This window comes from Onychostruthus taczanowskii, unplaced genomic scaffold, assembly GCF_017590055.1.
Source record: "Onychostruthus taczanowskii isolate IOZ18803 unplaced genomic scaffold, ASM1759005v1 scaffold53, whole genome shotgun sequence".
Lineage (NCBI taxonomy): Eukaryota > Metazoa > Chordata > Aves > Passeriformes > Passeridae > Onychostruthus > Onychostruthus taczanowskii.
The window spans coordinates 695,041-708,118 of NW_024502902.1; the positions used below are offsets into that span (position 1 = coordinate 695,041).

The 13,078-nt window shown below is 40.0% G+C and overlaps 1 protein-coding gene across 2 annotated transcripts in view; it reads left to right on the forward strand.

Moving 5' to 3' along the window:
• Positions 1–12,049, forward strand: part of LOC121342415 (activating transcription factor 7 interacting protein) — a 75,948-nt gene extending 63,899 nt beyond the window's left edge. The window contains exons 12-16 of one of the 2 annotated variants that reach the window (XM_041416830.1): positions 860–938; positions 6,552–6,731; positions 7,596–7,781; positions 9,937–10,049; positions 11,449–12,049. In XM_041416830.1, coding sequence (XP_041272764.1) covers positions 860–938; positions 6,552–6,731; positions 7,596–7,781; positions 9,937–10,049; positions 11,449–11,865 — 975 coding nt within the window. In that variant the 3' untranslated portion in view covers positions 11,866–12,049. The remainder of the gene's footprint in view (positions 1–859; positions 939–6,551; positions 6,732–7,595; positions 7,782–9,936; positions 10,050–11,448) is intronic. The other variant, XM_041416831.1, reaches the window with a different exon arrangement.
• Positions 12,050–13,078: the final 1,029 nt, after the last annotated feature.

Sequence of the window (13,078 nt, forward strand, 5' to 3'; positions counted from 1 at the left end):
ATATCATCATGATTTTTTTCTAGAAAGTCTTTAAAATCACAGAAATATATATAAGACCTCCCCCATATTTTTCTCATTACCTAAGGGAAAATGTTAGTGATCTCTACAGTCTGACCAGCCAAGGGACAGCAGTTGATCTAGAAGATAAATCTTGTTTGGTGGTCTTCTAGGGTTTTTTGTTAAAACATATAACCTGGGCAATTGCTTAAAAGATCCCTTTATGCTCTCTAAAGGAAAGGTTAAAAATAGATTTGTATGTAGAATAATAAATGCTAAAATTTGTCATAATAGGTGAGAATACACGAATGAAATTACTGAATACAATTGGAGTTTTCTGATGGCTTTTGGTGTGTTTTGTAAGCATACAAGTTCCAGTAAAGCCTTCTCTTTTTCTTAATGTCAAGTCGGTGTCTTCGTAAGTACAGAGGTGAAGCTGTCTCAAGATAAGTAATGTATTGTCCTGATGACTGCTCTGTCAGAAAGTTACGCCGCTGCGAGGAAGGACAGGTTACAACCAGATTAAAATGTTAGGAGTCATAGTTGAAATATACTTTATAAGAGAAAATTGTTATGCATTTACCTGTAAAACAGCAATGTGCTACTATTCATCAGGGGTTTTTACTCCTTACTTACAAAGCTGAAAATGCTTTAATATTTGTTACTGCAATACAGTCCTTTGGTTATGGCCCATTTTTCAAGTCCTGGGATATTGGTCTGAAATTTCCTTCTCTTGCTCATTTCATCAATTCCTTTCTAATAAGTATCAATGCTGAGACCTCTCCTGAATGTTCAATGTGTCCCTTTTCCACCTGTGTTCCCTGGATTTGCTTTTGCAAAACAAAGGAGTTTTGTCTTTCAGAGCGGGAAGTTCACAGCAAGTGAATCAGGAGGTGTCATTGATCTTACACTGGATGAAGAGGATGACAGCTGTTCTCAAGGTAGGTGAAAAATATTTTCCTAGCTGCAGGGATAGTTGGGCTACAAGTGTTATTTTGTCCTCTGAATGGCAGAAAGGAATCAACTTCTGTTTCTGCTTAGTGCATTTTTTAATTTGGTGTTTCAGTTTGATAGGACTCCAGTTAAAAAAATTATGTTAGGTGTTAAAGAAAAGGAATTTTGCTTACAGTCTTGAAGATTTTTACTATTCCTTTACTTTAAGCATTAGTACTGTCTGTCCTTAAATCCCTCAGGGTTGGGGAGTAATTTGAGATGTTTGAGTTCTTGATGATATTTTCAAAAGCTCTTTTAGATGTATTTATTTTTTCTATTTACTGATTATAATTAAAGGCCTTTTAATTCTACAGTTGATATTTAGGCATTAGAGTATTACAGCTTCTAATCTTTTGTTTAACTAACACTTTGTGTGCAAGAGTTTGAAGACCAAATGCAAACTGTTGTTTGCTTTAGGACTGTATGCCAAGAGCAGAGTAAATATAGTCGTGCTCTTATGTACTTTGGCAGTTTGGATGCACTTCATCATTTAAAAGAACACATTTCTTTTTAAATAAATCTCGTGTAAATGTAGGCCAGTCTAATAATAGTTAGCATTGGATTAGTGAAGAATGATACTACTTCACAGAAGTAATGAGTGTCTACTTAAGGCCATGTATTGTGCTGTCATTTCCATTGGAAAAAAATAATATTTCTACTATTGGAGGTAAAATTTTCATTCTGTTTGGTCTCTAAATGCATGTCCCTGTGCTACATTCTGAAGTCCAGCCACAAGAAGTTTGATTCATCTGGACAACCTTGGTAGTTATTTCTCTAGCTTGTGCATTCAAGTTTTACACATTCTTAATAGCTTGACTTGCTTTGCATTTGTATTACACAAATGTAGAAAATCATCGTGGCATGTGGTAGCATTTCTTCCAGTGAGAAAGAAATCATAGAGTTAGAGAATGGTTTGGGTTGGAAAGGATCTTTAAGGTGATCTCATTCCACCCCCCCTGCCATGGGCAGGGACACCTCCCACTAGACCATGTTGCTCAAAGCCTCATCCATCCTGGCCTTGAACAGTTCCATGAGATGTTATCACCAAAAAGGGAGTGTGTGAGATACACAAGTATCAGGGAAGTGTGATGCAATTCAGATAGCTGACTGTCTGCTTTTCTTATCAGTAGAGGATATGTGGTGCACAGTGAATTGAGTGTGAGCCAACAGTGTGTTGTCATTTCAATTTAAGTATTCTCCCAAACTGACACTGGTGGAACCACAGCTGAAATAGGGTGTCCAGTTTTGGCTCTGTTTTCTTCGAGCTCAGAACAGTTGTGGTAGCACTGGAGAGGCCCCCACTGATGGTGGCAGGATGGTGAAGGCCTGGAGTGTATGGCCTGTCTGTCAGAAGAGATCAGACCAGGGCATGTTTGGCAAAGAGCTGAGCAAGAGACAGTGTAAGGGCAGCCTTCAGCTCCTTGGAGGGTAGTTACAAAAACAACAGGGCACAATTCTCTTCAGCAGCGCCAAGTGATACATTAAGGGGCTGTGGCCATGAACTACAAGTTCAGGAATGAGGAAAGAAGTCAGCATAGTGCTGCACAGAGGGATGGTAGAAACTGTGCTATTGAATGTTTTTGAGATTTAGCAGGGCAAAACCACAGATCATTTGAATAAGTTGTTATTGACAGTCCAGCTTCAAGAAGGAATTGAACTACACAGCCACCAGAGGTCCTTTTCAGCCAGGATTTTGATTTGACAAGCTGAGTGGCAGAATAGCTGAGGCAGTCAAGTTTTTATCACTGTCATCTCTTCTGAGGATTGGTTCTCAAAAAGATAAAGAGGTGGTTGCCTTGGGACTCTGCAAGCCTGTCAGGCAAGGTTAAACCTCCCCAGTCCTATATAATATTTTGTGAAAGACACCCAGCAGATAGATTAAAATGGATTTGTGGTATATTTTAAAGTAGCGTGTCACAGTATTGTAATATATTTCAGCTAATATTTTTCTGTCTTAAAAGTTTTTGAAAATAACATTTTCAAAGAGCTTTTTTCTTCCTAATTGCATTAAGTGGATGCTCACCTCACAATTGCTATTAAAGATCAATGCCACAGTTCCACATACAATTGTAAGACTGCTTCTATAGGTAGGAGTGCCACAGAGTCGTAGCTCCATTGCAGCTTAATTCTTCCACAGTTTGTTTACTGGGGCTTGAGCCAGTTCTTAAAAATTTATGCAGTGGGATATTCTGAGATTCTTCCCCCTTGATTGCCAGGTCTTAGGAGGAAGGTTAGTGGAGTACTTTGATGCTGGGTTAGCTCCTGTGTGTCTCTTCTCTGCAAAGCAGAAGCTGATAGGCTGAAGCCAATGCAGATTAGTTGATGTTTAGAATTTGTGTGAGAAATCAGTGGTTTTTTATATGTGCTGTAGAAACATAGGAAACCTTAATAAAAGCTTGAGTTTCTCCCTGCAGTGAGAACACAGCACTAGGATTTTGGAACACGTTTCTCAAGAGTGCGTTCTGATAAAAACTTCAAGGTTAAACAGAGGAAGAGTACACTTGTAACAGCTTTTGCGTGATTGTAAGCATCTATATACCTTTGGCCAAATTTTTTTTCCACTGAAATTCGTTTACAGCAAATGTGGTTTTATTTTCTCCTAAATTTACAAAACCTCAGGATAGAAAATGCTTTCAGCATTATGGTGTTTCCTGCAGGATTATTAGCTCAATATTAGTTCAAATTGAAGATCAACACTTAATTAGTGTTGTTGGGAGCACTCAGTTCCTGATTATGTTCTTTACAGCATTGTCACCCACATAAGCCTAATTCTACTTGTAAAAGACATGTAAATAGATATTAATATCTGCTAATATCTAATAACATCTTCTGATTTGTGCAAAAAATATGAATGAAAAGGCTTTGTAATTTTTGAGAAACCATGTTAAGAGTAATCTAGATACTTTCCTGTCTGCAAGTATCTTGCAATACTTGCACTTTGAACATTGCTGACCTTTTTATAAAAGTATCATCAAATTATTTTGTATTAATATTGAAACAATTAATAAATTTAATTTAATGAAGTCTGAAGTGGGTCTGTATTCTAAGAAAGACATGTAAATGTACTCTTAAATTAAAACAGTGTTCTGTTTTTTTATTTTGTAGGAAAAATTATTAAATACATAATCAGTTTTTTATTTTATAAGGTGTTTTATCTGGGTAACAAATCTGTAGTTCTCTGGATCATTTTTTTCTTATTCTTGAACATGCCTGTGGTGTGCTTGGTGTTCTGTAATCCACCTATACCACTTATGAACTAGAACAGTGTTCAAAACTCCTTTGTGCTATAACTGCAGTGTTGTAGACTGTTTCGGGCATGGAAATTAGTCCCTTTTCTGTTTTGTGTTTTAGAGTAGGAGTTTAGCTTAAACCTCCAGTAGTAACAATTTCCATTTTATGCTTATTTCCATAAATCATAATTTTCTGTGTCCTCTAGGTCCACATTTGTTGAGAATATGATGCTGTGTTCATTTAGTATTGGAAACTGTTCCATAATGACTTCTAAGCTTAGTCCTGTACTTACTATGTACCCAGTCTTCGTTGCTGTTTTTTTTTTTTTACTTAAATAACCTTTGCAGCTTGTTTCCATTTTTAATGAAGTCTAGTTAGTTATCTGTCATCGTTTCCTGTGGGTGGTGCAATGCTGACCTAGTTTCCAGTCACTGGAATGTCAGCAGGGCTCTTCTTGATTTGTCAGGGGTAAATGAACTTGCTCTGTGTGAAATCAAAAACAAAAGGAAAACTGGAAAAGCCCTCTTGTTTGTTCAGACTCTCATCTTGCCTTGAACCACATTTACAGAAGTAGGCTGTAAAGGTTTTTGCTTGTTGGATTGTAAGTGCATCTTCTAAGTCATGACTAAGAATGCACTCGCATCATTGAAATTATTTATTCAGTGGTAGTTGAGATGTGCATCCGTCTCTAAATATTTGAAGTAAACAGATGTGTATAATCTCTGTAGGAATCTCTTTGGAGTCAAGTAGTTTGTTGAACACTGGGAAATCTCTCATAATCATGGACAATAAAAGAAGCTTGAACCAATCACCAAGGCCCATTAGTTGATCAAAGAGCAGGAAGGATCTTGCCTTCTGCGTTCAAAATAAGCATCCCTTCACTGCTCCTTGTATAGACTTAGGGGAAAAAAACCAAACAAATAACAAAACATGGTATATTTTCATCCAGTGGCTTCAGTGAAGTAGCCAGGCTGTTGAATCTACAGAAAGACAACATGGGCTACAATTCATATGGTGTTTTATTCTTGAGGTCTTGAATTTGGGGATGTGGTCTGGGGGTGATTGTGCTGGTGCTGGGTTCATGCTTGGACTAGATGATCTTTAAGGCCTCTTCCAGCCTTGATGATTCTGTGACTCTGTAATTGACTCATAGAATCATACAGCAGTTTGTGAAAAGTACTGCTACTTCAAGCTGTTAGGGCTAGTGTTAAACACAGCTCAGTGAGACCATCAAAATAGTCTCAAAATGCCAGGAACCCCAACACTTGAGCTGTGCTGGCATTAACCCTGTTCTTAATGCTGTGAATTCTAGTTGGTATACTTAATTGAAGATTTTAAATGTGGCCCTCACTATATTGTTATATTTTCTCAAGAGTAAAATGAGTATTTACATATTTTCATCTTTATATTCTATGTTCTTTTACTAAATTAGTGGCTGATGTAGGTACAGTTTTATTAGGGAAGAATCCTTCTGAGTGTCAGTCCTTAAAATATATTATTTTATTTTGTGCTTTTTAGTTCTTCAGGGGTGCCTCCTCTGCCCATTACTGCTTTAATGTCCAGATGAAAGCTTCTTAATTTTTCTTTATTCAACTTGTGCAATGTCTTGGTTAGATACAGACTTGCACTCTAATGAATATTTTATGTAGTTGCAAATAAACTAAAGCAGGAAAAAGTATTGCTGTAGTAAGCTACAGATACAGGCAAAATTTATCAGTATCACAAGTCAGTAAGTCATGTTGAGGAGGGTGTCAATGTGATAAACCAAATTTTCTTTTTAAAGTTTTCTATAAATAAACTATTTTCCCTTTTCTAAGTAAATACTGTGCAAATTCAAAATAGCAGCAAAAGGACTGACTAACAGATTGAACAAAGGAAAGAGTCAGCAAATAAAAAGATGTAAACATCAAAGGTAGACAAGACTTATTTAGGGAACAAAATTTGAGTACTGCAGTGTTCAGGCCTTCAAAGGTTTTACGATTTTTTTTTTTTTAATAACAACTTTTAAAGAATGTGGCACAGTGCCCCCTTGAATTCAGGTTTCCAAATTGCTCTGAAATATGCAGACTTCATGATAATAGAATAAAACATTGTGGAGTCTGTCTGGGCAGGGGAAATTGCAGTGATGAAAGTGAGGAGAATTAAATGAGTTTTCTGCAGATTTGTTTGCATAAGCAAAAAAGGTCAGAGAAATGTCATGCTTCGAATATCCTCACCAGTCTGTAAATGGGAGAGGGAGGAAAGGATTGTAAAACTCTGGTGCTTGAAACTGTGATTCAGAAATGAAAATTTCTGTTTGCTATTGTCTGTATCTCCCGTTTATTTTAAAGCAGATGGCAAGAAGCAGAAGCAGAACCAGAGCCAGGCACCTGTGACAGGACTGAGCGTACCCACCCAGCCCTTGGCTCGACCCCTGCAGCCTTTGCCGCCTTTGCAGCCAAGCCCTGTGCAGCAGCCGGGTGTGCCAACGAGCGGCCCTTCCCAGACCACCATCCACGTATTACCAACAGGTAACTGCATTTGGCCTCACTCTGTGAGTGCAGTGGCTGGTTTTTTTCTTGAATTAGACTGATATGTGCTCTACATTCTGCTAATCTTTTAAAGTGAATATGCAGAATGTTTGAGTCACTTCATAATCTTTCATTTTAGTCAGTTTCCCATAACATTTTTTCTTTTAAACTGATAAAGGGGAAGGATAGTACTCTTGATTGGAAAAGAATTCAAGATCAATTTAATTGCATGGAGAGGAAGAAATCCTGCTAAGGATAGTCATGGAAATTATTAAATATACTATTGTTGGTAAAAGTGAAGGAGAAGAAACCTGTACATTCTTTAAGTAACGGGAGAAAAAACATTATCAGCATCAGTCCTATGTCTGTCCCTTGGCAGAGGGAATGGCAAGGCTGATATTGAAATTCTAACCCTAGTTAAATATTACTTTGTAGTGTGATTATGTTTTCATCTTTCTAAAGAAACATGGATCCTCTTTCTTTCTTTTTTTGTTTTTCTGTATGTGACTGCTGAAGATTAGTTGGCATTGGAATTACCTTATGACCACTGTGTTCTGTAGACTCTTTGGTGGATTTTTTTATTCTTCCACTGTCTTACACGCAAGACCTTTGCAGGGAATAGGGAAGATATTGGTATTTATCTTCTCTGTCAGAAAGCTCTGTATATATTGTCTTTAATATTTCAGGTGAAAATACTGTTCAGGCTGTTTGCACTTTTCTTGCAGTACCCAAAGCAGACAGAGACAGTTTTTATTTTACATGGCTCAGATGAGTCAGTTTCCAAAGGAGATGTGTACTCTGGAATAGGCATATGGCTTTGAGTCATGGAATTCAGGTTTAGGGTGTGCTCTGTGTTTTTCTCAGCTTCGACAGCGGTGAATGTAACTCATCGGCCCGTGGCTCCAACTAATCCCAAGCTTCCTATCCCAAGAACTCCTGCTAACCATCAGGTGGTCTATACCACTATTCCTGCACCACCAGCTCAGAATCCTGTAAGAGGAGCTGTCATGACCACCCCAGGCTTAAGGCCAGTCACGCCACAGACTGGAGGTAAGGGATGATTCCTTCCATGCGCTTCCTACCGTGACACAGCTTGGTACGTTCTGCCTCATGGATGTGGCATTTAGGTTTCTGATTTGGGTGTGTTCTTTGGTCTTTTTACAATATTGGTACTAGTTAGAGAGTTTAGAAGTTTTTTTCCCAGCTTATAGAATTGAGAAAAATCTTAGGCTACTAAGAAATTCTACTTGCAGCTATGCGAATGAGGAAAAATTGGATTTAAGTCATCCCAGGCACTAACTGTGCCAATTAAGCATCTGGTTGACACACCCTATACTTTACAAGGCAGTGGAAGGTAATATGATAAGCACCACTGTAGAAAATCATGTCTGATTTCCTCTCTAAAAGTTACATTTCTATCAGGCATCCTAATGTAATTCCTTAGCAATCTCTGATGTCCTCTGCTCTGCAAATTTCCTTCCTTTCTCAAGGCCTCTGGAGATGAAATTTCTCACCGGATGTATCAGAAATTGATACATGCTTGAGTTTCCTTGAAATGTTAGCAAGTTTCCCTTGACTTTGAAAATGCATAATTGATACCTTCTCCTAGCAGTAAACTCATTTTCAGAAATGAGTAATAAATGTCAAAAATAAAGAACTTTAGTGATATTTTGTTACAAAGTGGTGGATTTTAACTGTGGGTTTTTTTGCTCCCCACAATTTCTACACTATGGTTATTTTAACACCTTTATGTTTAACATAAATTTCCCTGTTTTATGAGTATGTGCCTACTTTTGTGATGTCCTAGTAGTGATGCTGCTACTGATGTATATTGATTTATATTATCATTGCAACAGCCTTTAGTGCCAGTAGCAGATGCTTGTTGAGTAAGATCGCTGCACTTTGTCTTTGAAAAATTGACTGTGAGAACCCATCCAAAGTGTTTTGCAAATTGCAGTTTGGTACTTCTGCCTCAAGTGAGTAGTATCCCTACCTAGAAGCAATGCTATGTTTGTATCTTATATCTTATTAAAGCATTTCTGACTATCTTCAGATGGTTGTAATTTCCTGAGACAGAACTACAGTCATACTAAAGAAGCGTATCTCACCAGGTTCTCACAGAGGAGAAATAGCCAGCTCAGGTGACTGTTCATCCCACAGGAGTTCACACAGCTTCATCAGCTTCTTAGAGAGATTCCAATAAGAAAAATATATAAAGCACCTCCCCAGTGTTTAGCACTTTATAATTAAAGCATTAGGATTTAGCACTCTGAGCTCCCTGCCTTGGACTTGGATTATACAGGCTTCTGACACTCATCCCCTATGGGTTGTAGCTTGATGTGTGTTTTTCAAGAGAAGAAATTGCCATACAATAACTGTGGTTTCCTGATAATGTGTTGCCTTGTCTTCTGGAGTATTAGAATGCTTCAGTCTTACACAAGTGATGAACTAGGGTATCGTAGAGATTGCCTCAAATCTCGTATTTCTAGCCAGAAATGGAGGGATAACCCAGGTAATCCATAACAATGAGCAAAAGCTTTGAGTTCACAGAACATACGTGTTCCAACAGTGAATAGATAAAGTGTTACTGAAAAGAATTGGATGTGTTATAAAATGAATGAAAACTTGGTATCTTGCAAGAGTTTCGGATATTATTTACAAGACTATAAAAATGTCTAGTTTATTCCTGCCAGGCAGATCAGTTTGCTATGGGAATGACTGAAATGGTGATGCCTCTGAGTAGTGTCCATGGAGTCTGTTCTGGGAGGGAGGACAAGCTTCTTGGACAGTGACTTAGCTTTTTTCTTTCAGTGCCATCCACAGCACAGCCTTCTGAGTGGATAACATTGTGCTGCAGCAGCATTTCTCTTTTCCTTTCTGAATCCCAAAATGATGTAATTGTTCTTTTCATACTTAAGCTGCCTGTATCTCCCACACTTCTCCTCCTCACCCATTTCTTTCATGCTACTAAGTGCTAAAACAACATTCTGTCCCCTCTGCAAACACAAGCGCTTGCTCTCTCTCACTTTTACAGCCTCAGGGGATGGGAGGTGACTTTGTTGTTACATAGTGCTTCATCAGTCTGCTGGCAGCTGGAGGAGTGTCTGAAATTTGGCTTCATGCAGCTGAACCAAGGAGTTGGTCTTCCAGTGTTCTGTTTAGCTGAAGGATTGAATGCTCACAGTGTGTGTTGTGCTCCCTGCAGGTGTGACCGTGCGGATGCCTCAGACAACCTACGTGGTGAACAGCGGGCTGGCTCTGGGCTCTGCGGCTCCTCAGCTCACGGTGCACCATCGACCGCCGCCGCAAGCGCACACGGTCAGTGGGGCTCCAACCACCTCGTGCACTCTGCAGCCTTGTCTCTGCACTGGGACTCTCAGGCTGCTCTTAGTGTGAGCTGCAGAACACTGAAAAGCCTCGTTGACATTTCACGGCCAGTTCTGTGCATGGCACCACCCAGTCACCTACAGCAACTCCTGCCCAGATTGGTAAAAGCTGTGCAGTCTGTTAGCTCACCCTGGCCTTCTCCAAATCACCAGGAGAACATACTGAAAATTAGTGCATGAGTTGTCTGCAGGTGACTCATGGAGTCAAGGGTACAGAAGAACTGCCAGTAAAATGTTTTGTAATGGTTTGGCTATGAATTGCGTGACCAGTTTTTAGTACAGCTGTTTGCAAAACTGAGGCAGGAGAACAAGGTAGAGGCCAAATCTCCAAGGCTGCCAACTCCCAAACTCCAGAAGTCTTTAGTCAGCATTGGGGGTGATTACTTCTGTATCACCTAAAGCCCCTTTTGGTTAGAATTTAAGAATTTTCTCTGACACATTTAATTTTATTTCAAATACATAGCCTGTACACTCACTGTTGGGCAGTCACATTACTTACAGTGTCCTGAAATGGTAAATGTATTGTCAAGAAAGTAGCTTACCATCCTTTCAGTCTAGACACAATCAATTCAATGCGCTCTTCAGTGATAAAAAATGAGAATAAATGAAGCAATATCACACAGAACACTAAAGATAACAAAAACTACCCCAGATTCCAACCTGAAAGATCTCAGGCTTGAAGCACTGTAACCACATTCCTAAACTCATCTTAACTAATAAAAATTAGAGACCTAGGACTGTTTTTGCAATATAAAAAAGAAGTATCACTGGAAAGACACATTTGTGCCCTCATTTCAAAATTTTCTGGAAAGTGAGGCTGAGCTTTTGTGATCAATTTGAGGTGGTAGAATCTATGTGGCATCATTATCCTGTCTTCCTTTTGTGACTGAATACCTGTCTGTAGAAGAGATGATGAGTTGTCAGCTTAATGCCCTGCCTGGGGTGTCAGGTAACGTGGGAACAGCAGCTCAAACATAGATTGGTTCAAAGTCATTGTGAACCTGCTTGCCCAGTCCTGGTAAAGGGCACAGTGTTGAGTTCATTCCCTCCTGGCTGGGAAGCAAAGAAGATACAGGGAAATTACTGAGGCAATGATCATTCGCACAACTAGGGATTTATATAAGAATAATGTAAGAATTTATGGCATCCTTGTTCCCACCCCTTCTCGTCATTTGCAGCTGCTGCTTTGCCTGTGCACGCAGGACTGAGAGTTGTGATGGCTGGGTGATTGCAGGCTCATCTGCTTCCAGTCACCTGGGGAATGACGAATTAAAGCCTCCTTCCATTGCTGTAGATTCTGACCTTTCCCTTATTGCTCTTATGCTGCTTAGGAGCCACCACGCCCCATTCATCCCGCTCCACTTCCAGAGGCACCGCAGCCCCCACGTCTGCCCCCCGAAGCTGCCAACACTTCTCCACCTCAAAAGCCACAGCTGAAGCTGGCCCGGGTGCAGAGCCAGAACGGGATTGTGCTGTCGTGGAGCGTGATGGAGGTGGACCGGAGCTGTGCCACTGTGGACAGTTACCACCTGTATGCCTACCACGAGGACCCCAGCGCCACCATGGCCTCGCAGTGGAAGAAGATCGGGGAGGTGAAGGCGCTGCCGCTGCCCATGGCGTGCACTCTGACCCAGTTCGTGTCTGGCAGCAAATACTACTTTGCAGTCCGGGCTAAGGATGTCTATGGACGCTTTGGGCCCTTCTGTGATCCCCAGTCCACAGACGTGATCTCTTCCCAGAGCAGTTAAACTAGAGATCTTTGGACCCTTGAAACCTGTCGTGCTGTCAAGAATTACCCCAGTTTTGGGAGGAGTTGATCCCATGCATGTAATTCACCTTTAAATCCACTCTGCAGGATTATTTTAGACAGTTGTGTGATACACTACATGCACTCAGAACCAAAAGAAAAATAAAGTCTGACCTGCAGCAAGAGAGCCTGTTTTTTCGAAATACTTCATGCCATTGGCCATTTGAAAATTTTGTTTTTCCTTCCATGACAAGTGTTCCACCTAGATACCTACTATCCTTTATCCAAGAGCATCCTGAATGCCTGGGATTCTGCTTCAGAGTGGAAACAAAAATAGTAAATTGCAGTTTGTCTGAAGTAAAACATACACATCTGTAATGCCTATTGAGACACCAACACAAGGGCAAAAATTATCTGCCTCTTGCCCCCCCAGCATTCTGTGGGCAGTCTGTGACATGAAGGGTGATTCAAGGTCTCACTTTTTGTACTGGAGGCTTGAGTGGTCTGGTCTTACCTTACAAACTGTAATAAGCTCTCTGAGGGGAGGGAAGGGAACTTGAGTCTGGCCAGGAACCTGTGTAAATTTGGAGGTGGTGGAAAAAAATAATCACCCCACAACCTCCTACCTCTTCTGAGTAGGAGTGCTCCTCTATTTTCACTATCCTCCCCTGCTCGCCCTGGGAGCATTCCCAGATCTGAAACTGGATTGTAAAGACTCCATTCACACCTCAATAGTTCTGACAAATTACTCTGTCCCTCTCCTCATCCATCCAGCCCTATTTTTTAGATTTATTTTGTGCCTTAAAGAATAATTTCAGAAATAAAATGTAGCCAGATACCTTGTGGTGTTCTTTTATTTGCTTGGAGTGATTTTTCCTTTTACACGTCTAGTCTTTTATCAGTGTTTCTCATTTTCCAGGCCTGCAGTAATTGCTATTTATGTAGAGACAAGAAAGTGTAACATCTGCAGATGGTGAATTTATTCTTAGCTGCGGTATCACTCAACTCTTTCCTTATTGTAATTCCTGCGTAGTTGTTTTTGTCCTCTCAAGAATATTGCATATACAGACATTATTTTCCACCAGAGCCTTTCCTGGTTCTTTTGGGAAAGCTGCAATTCAGCCAAAGAAGAAACCCCTGTGGTGCGGTGCCGTGAAAGCTTCTACCACCTGTTTGCACTCGTTTGGATGCTCAGTGAGTACGAAAGGAGGAGC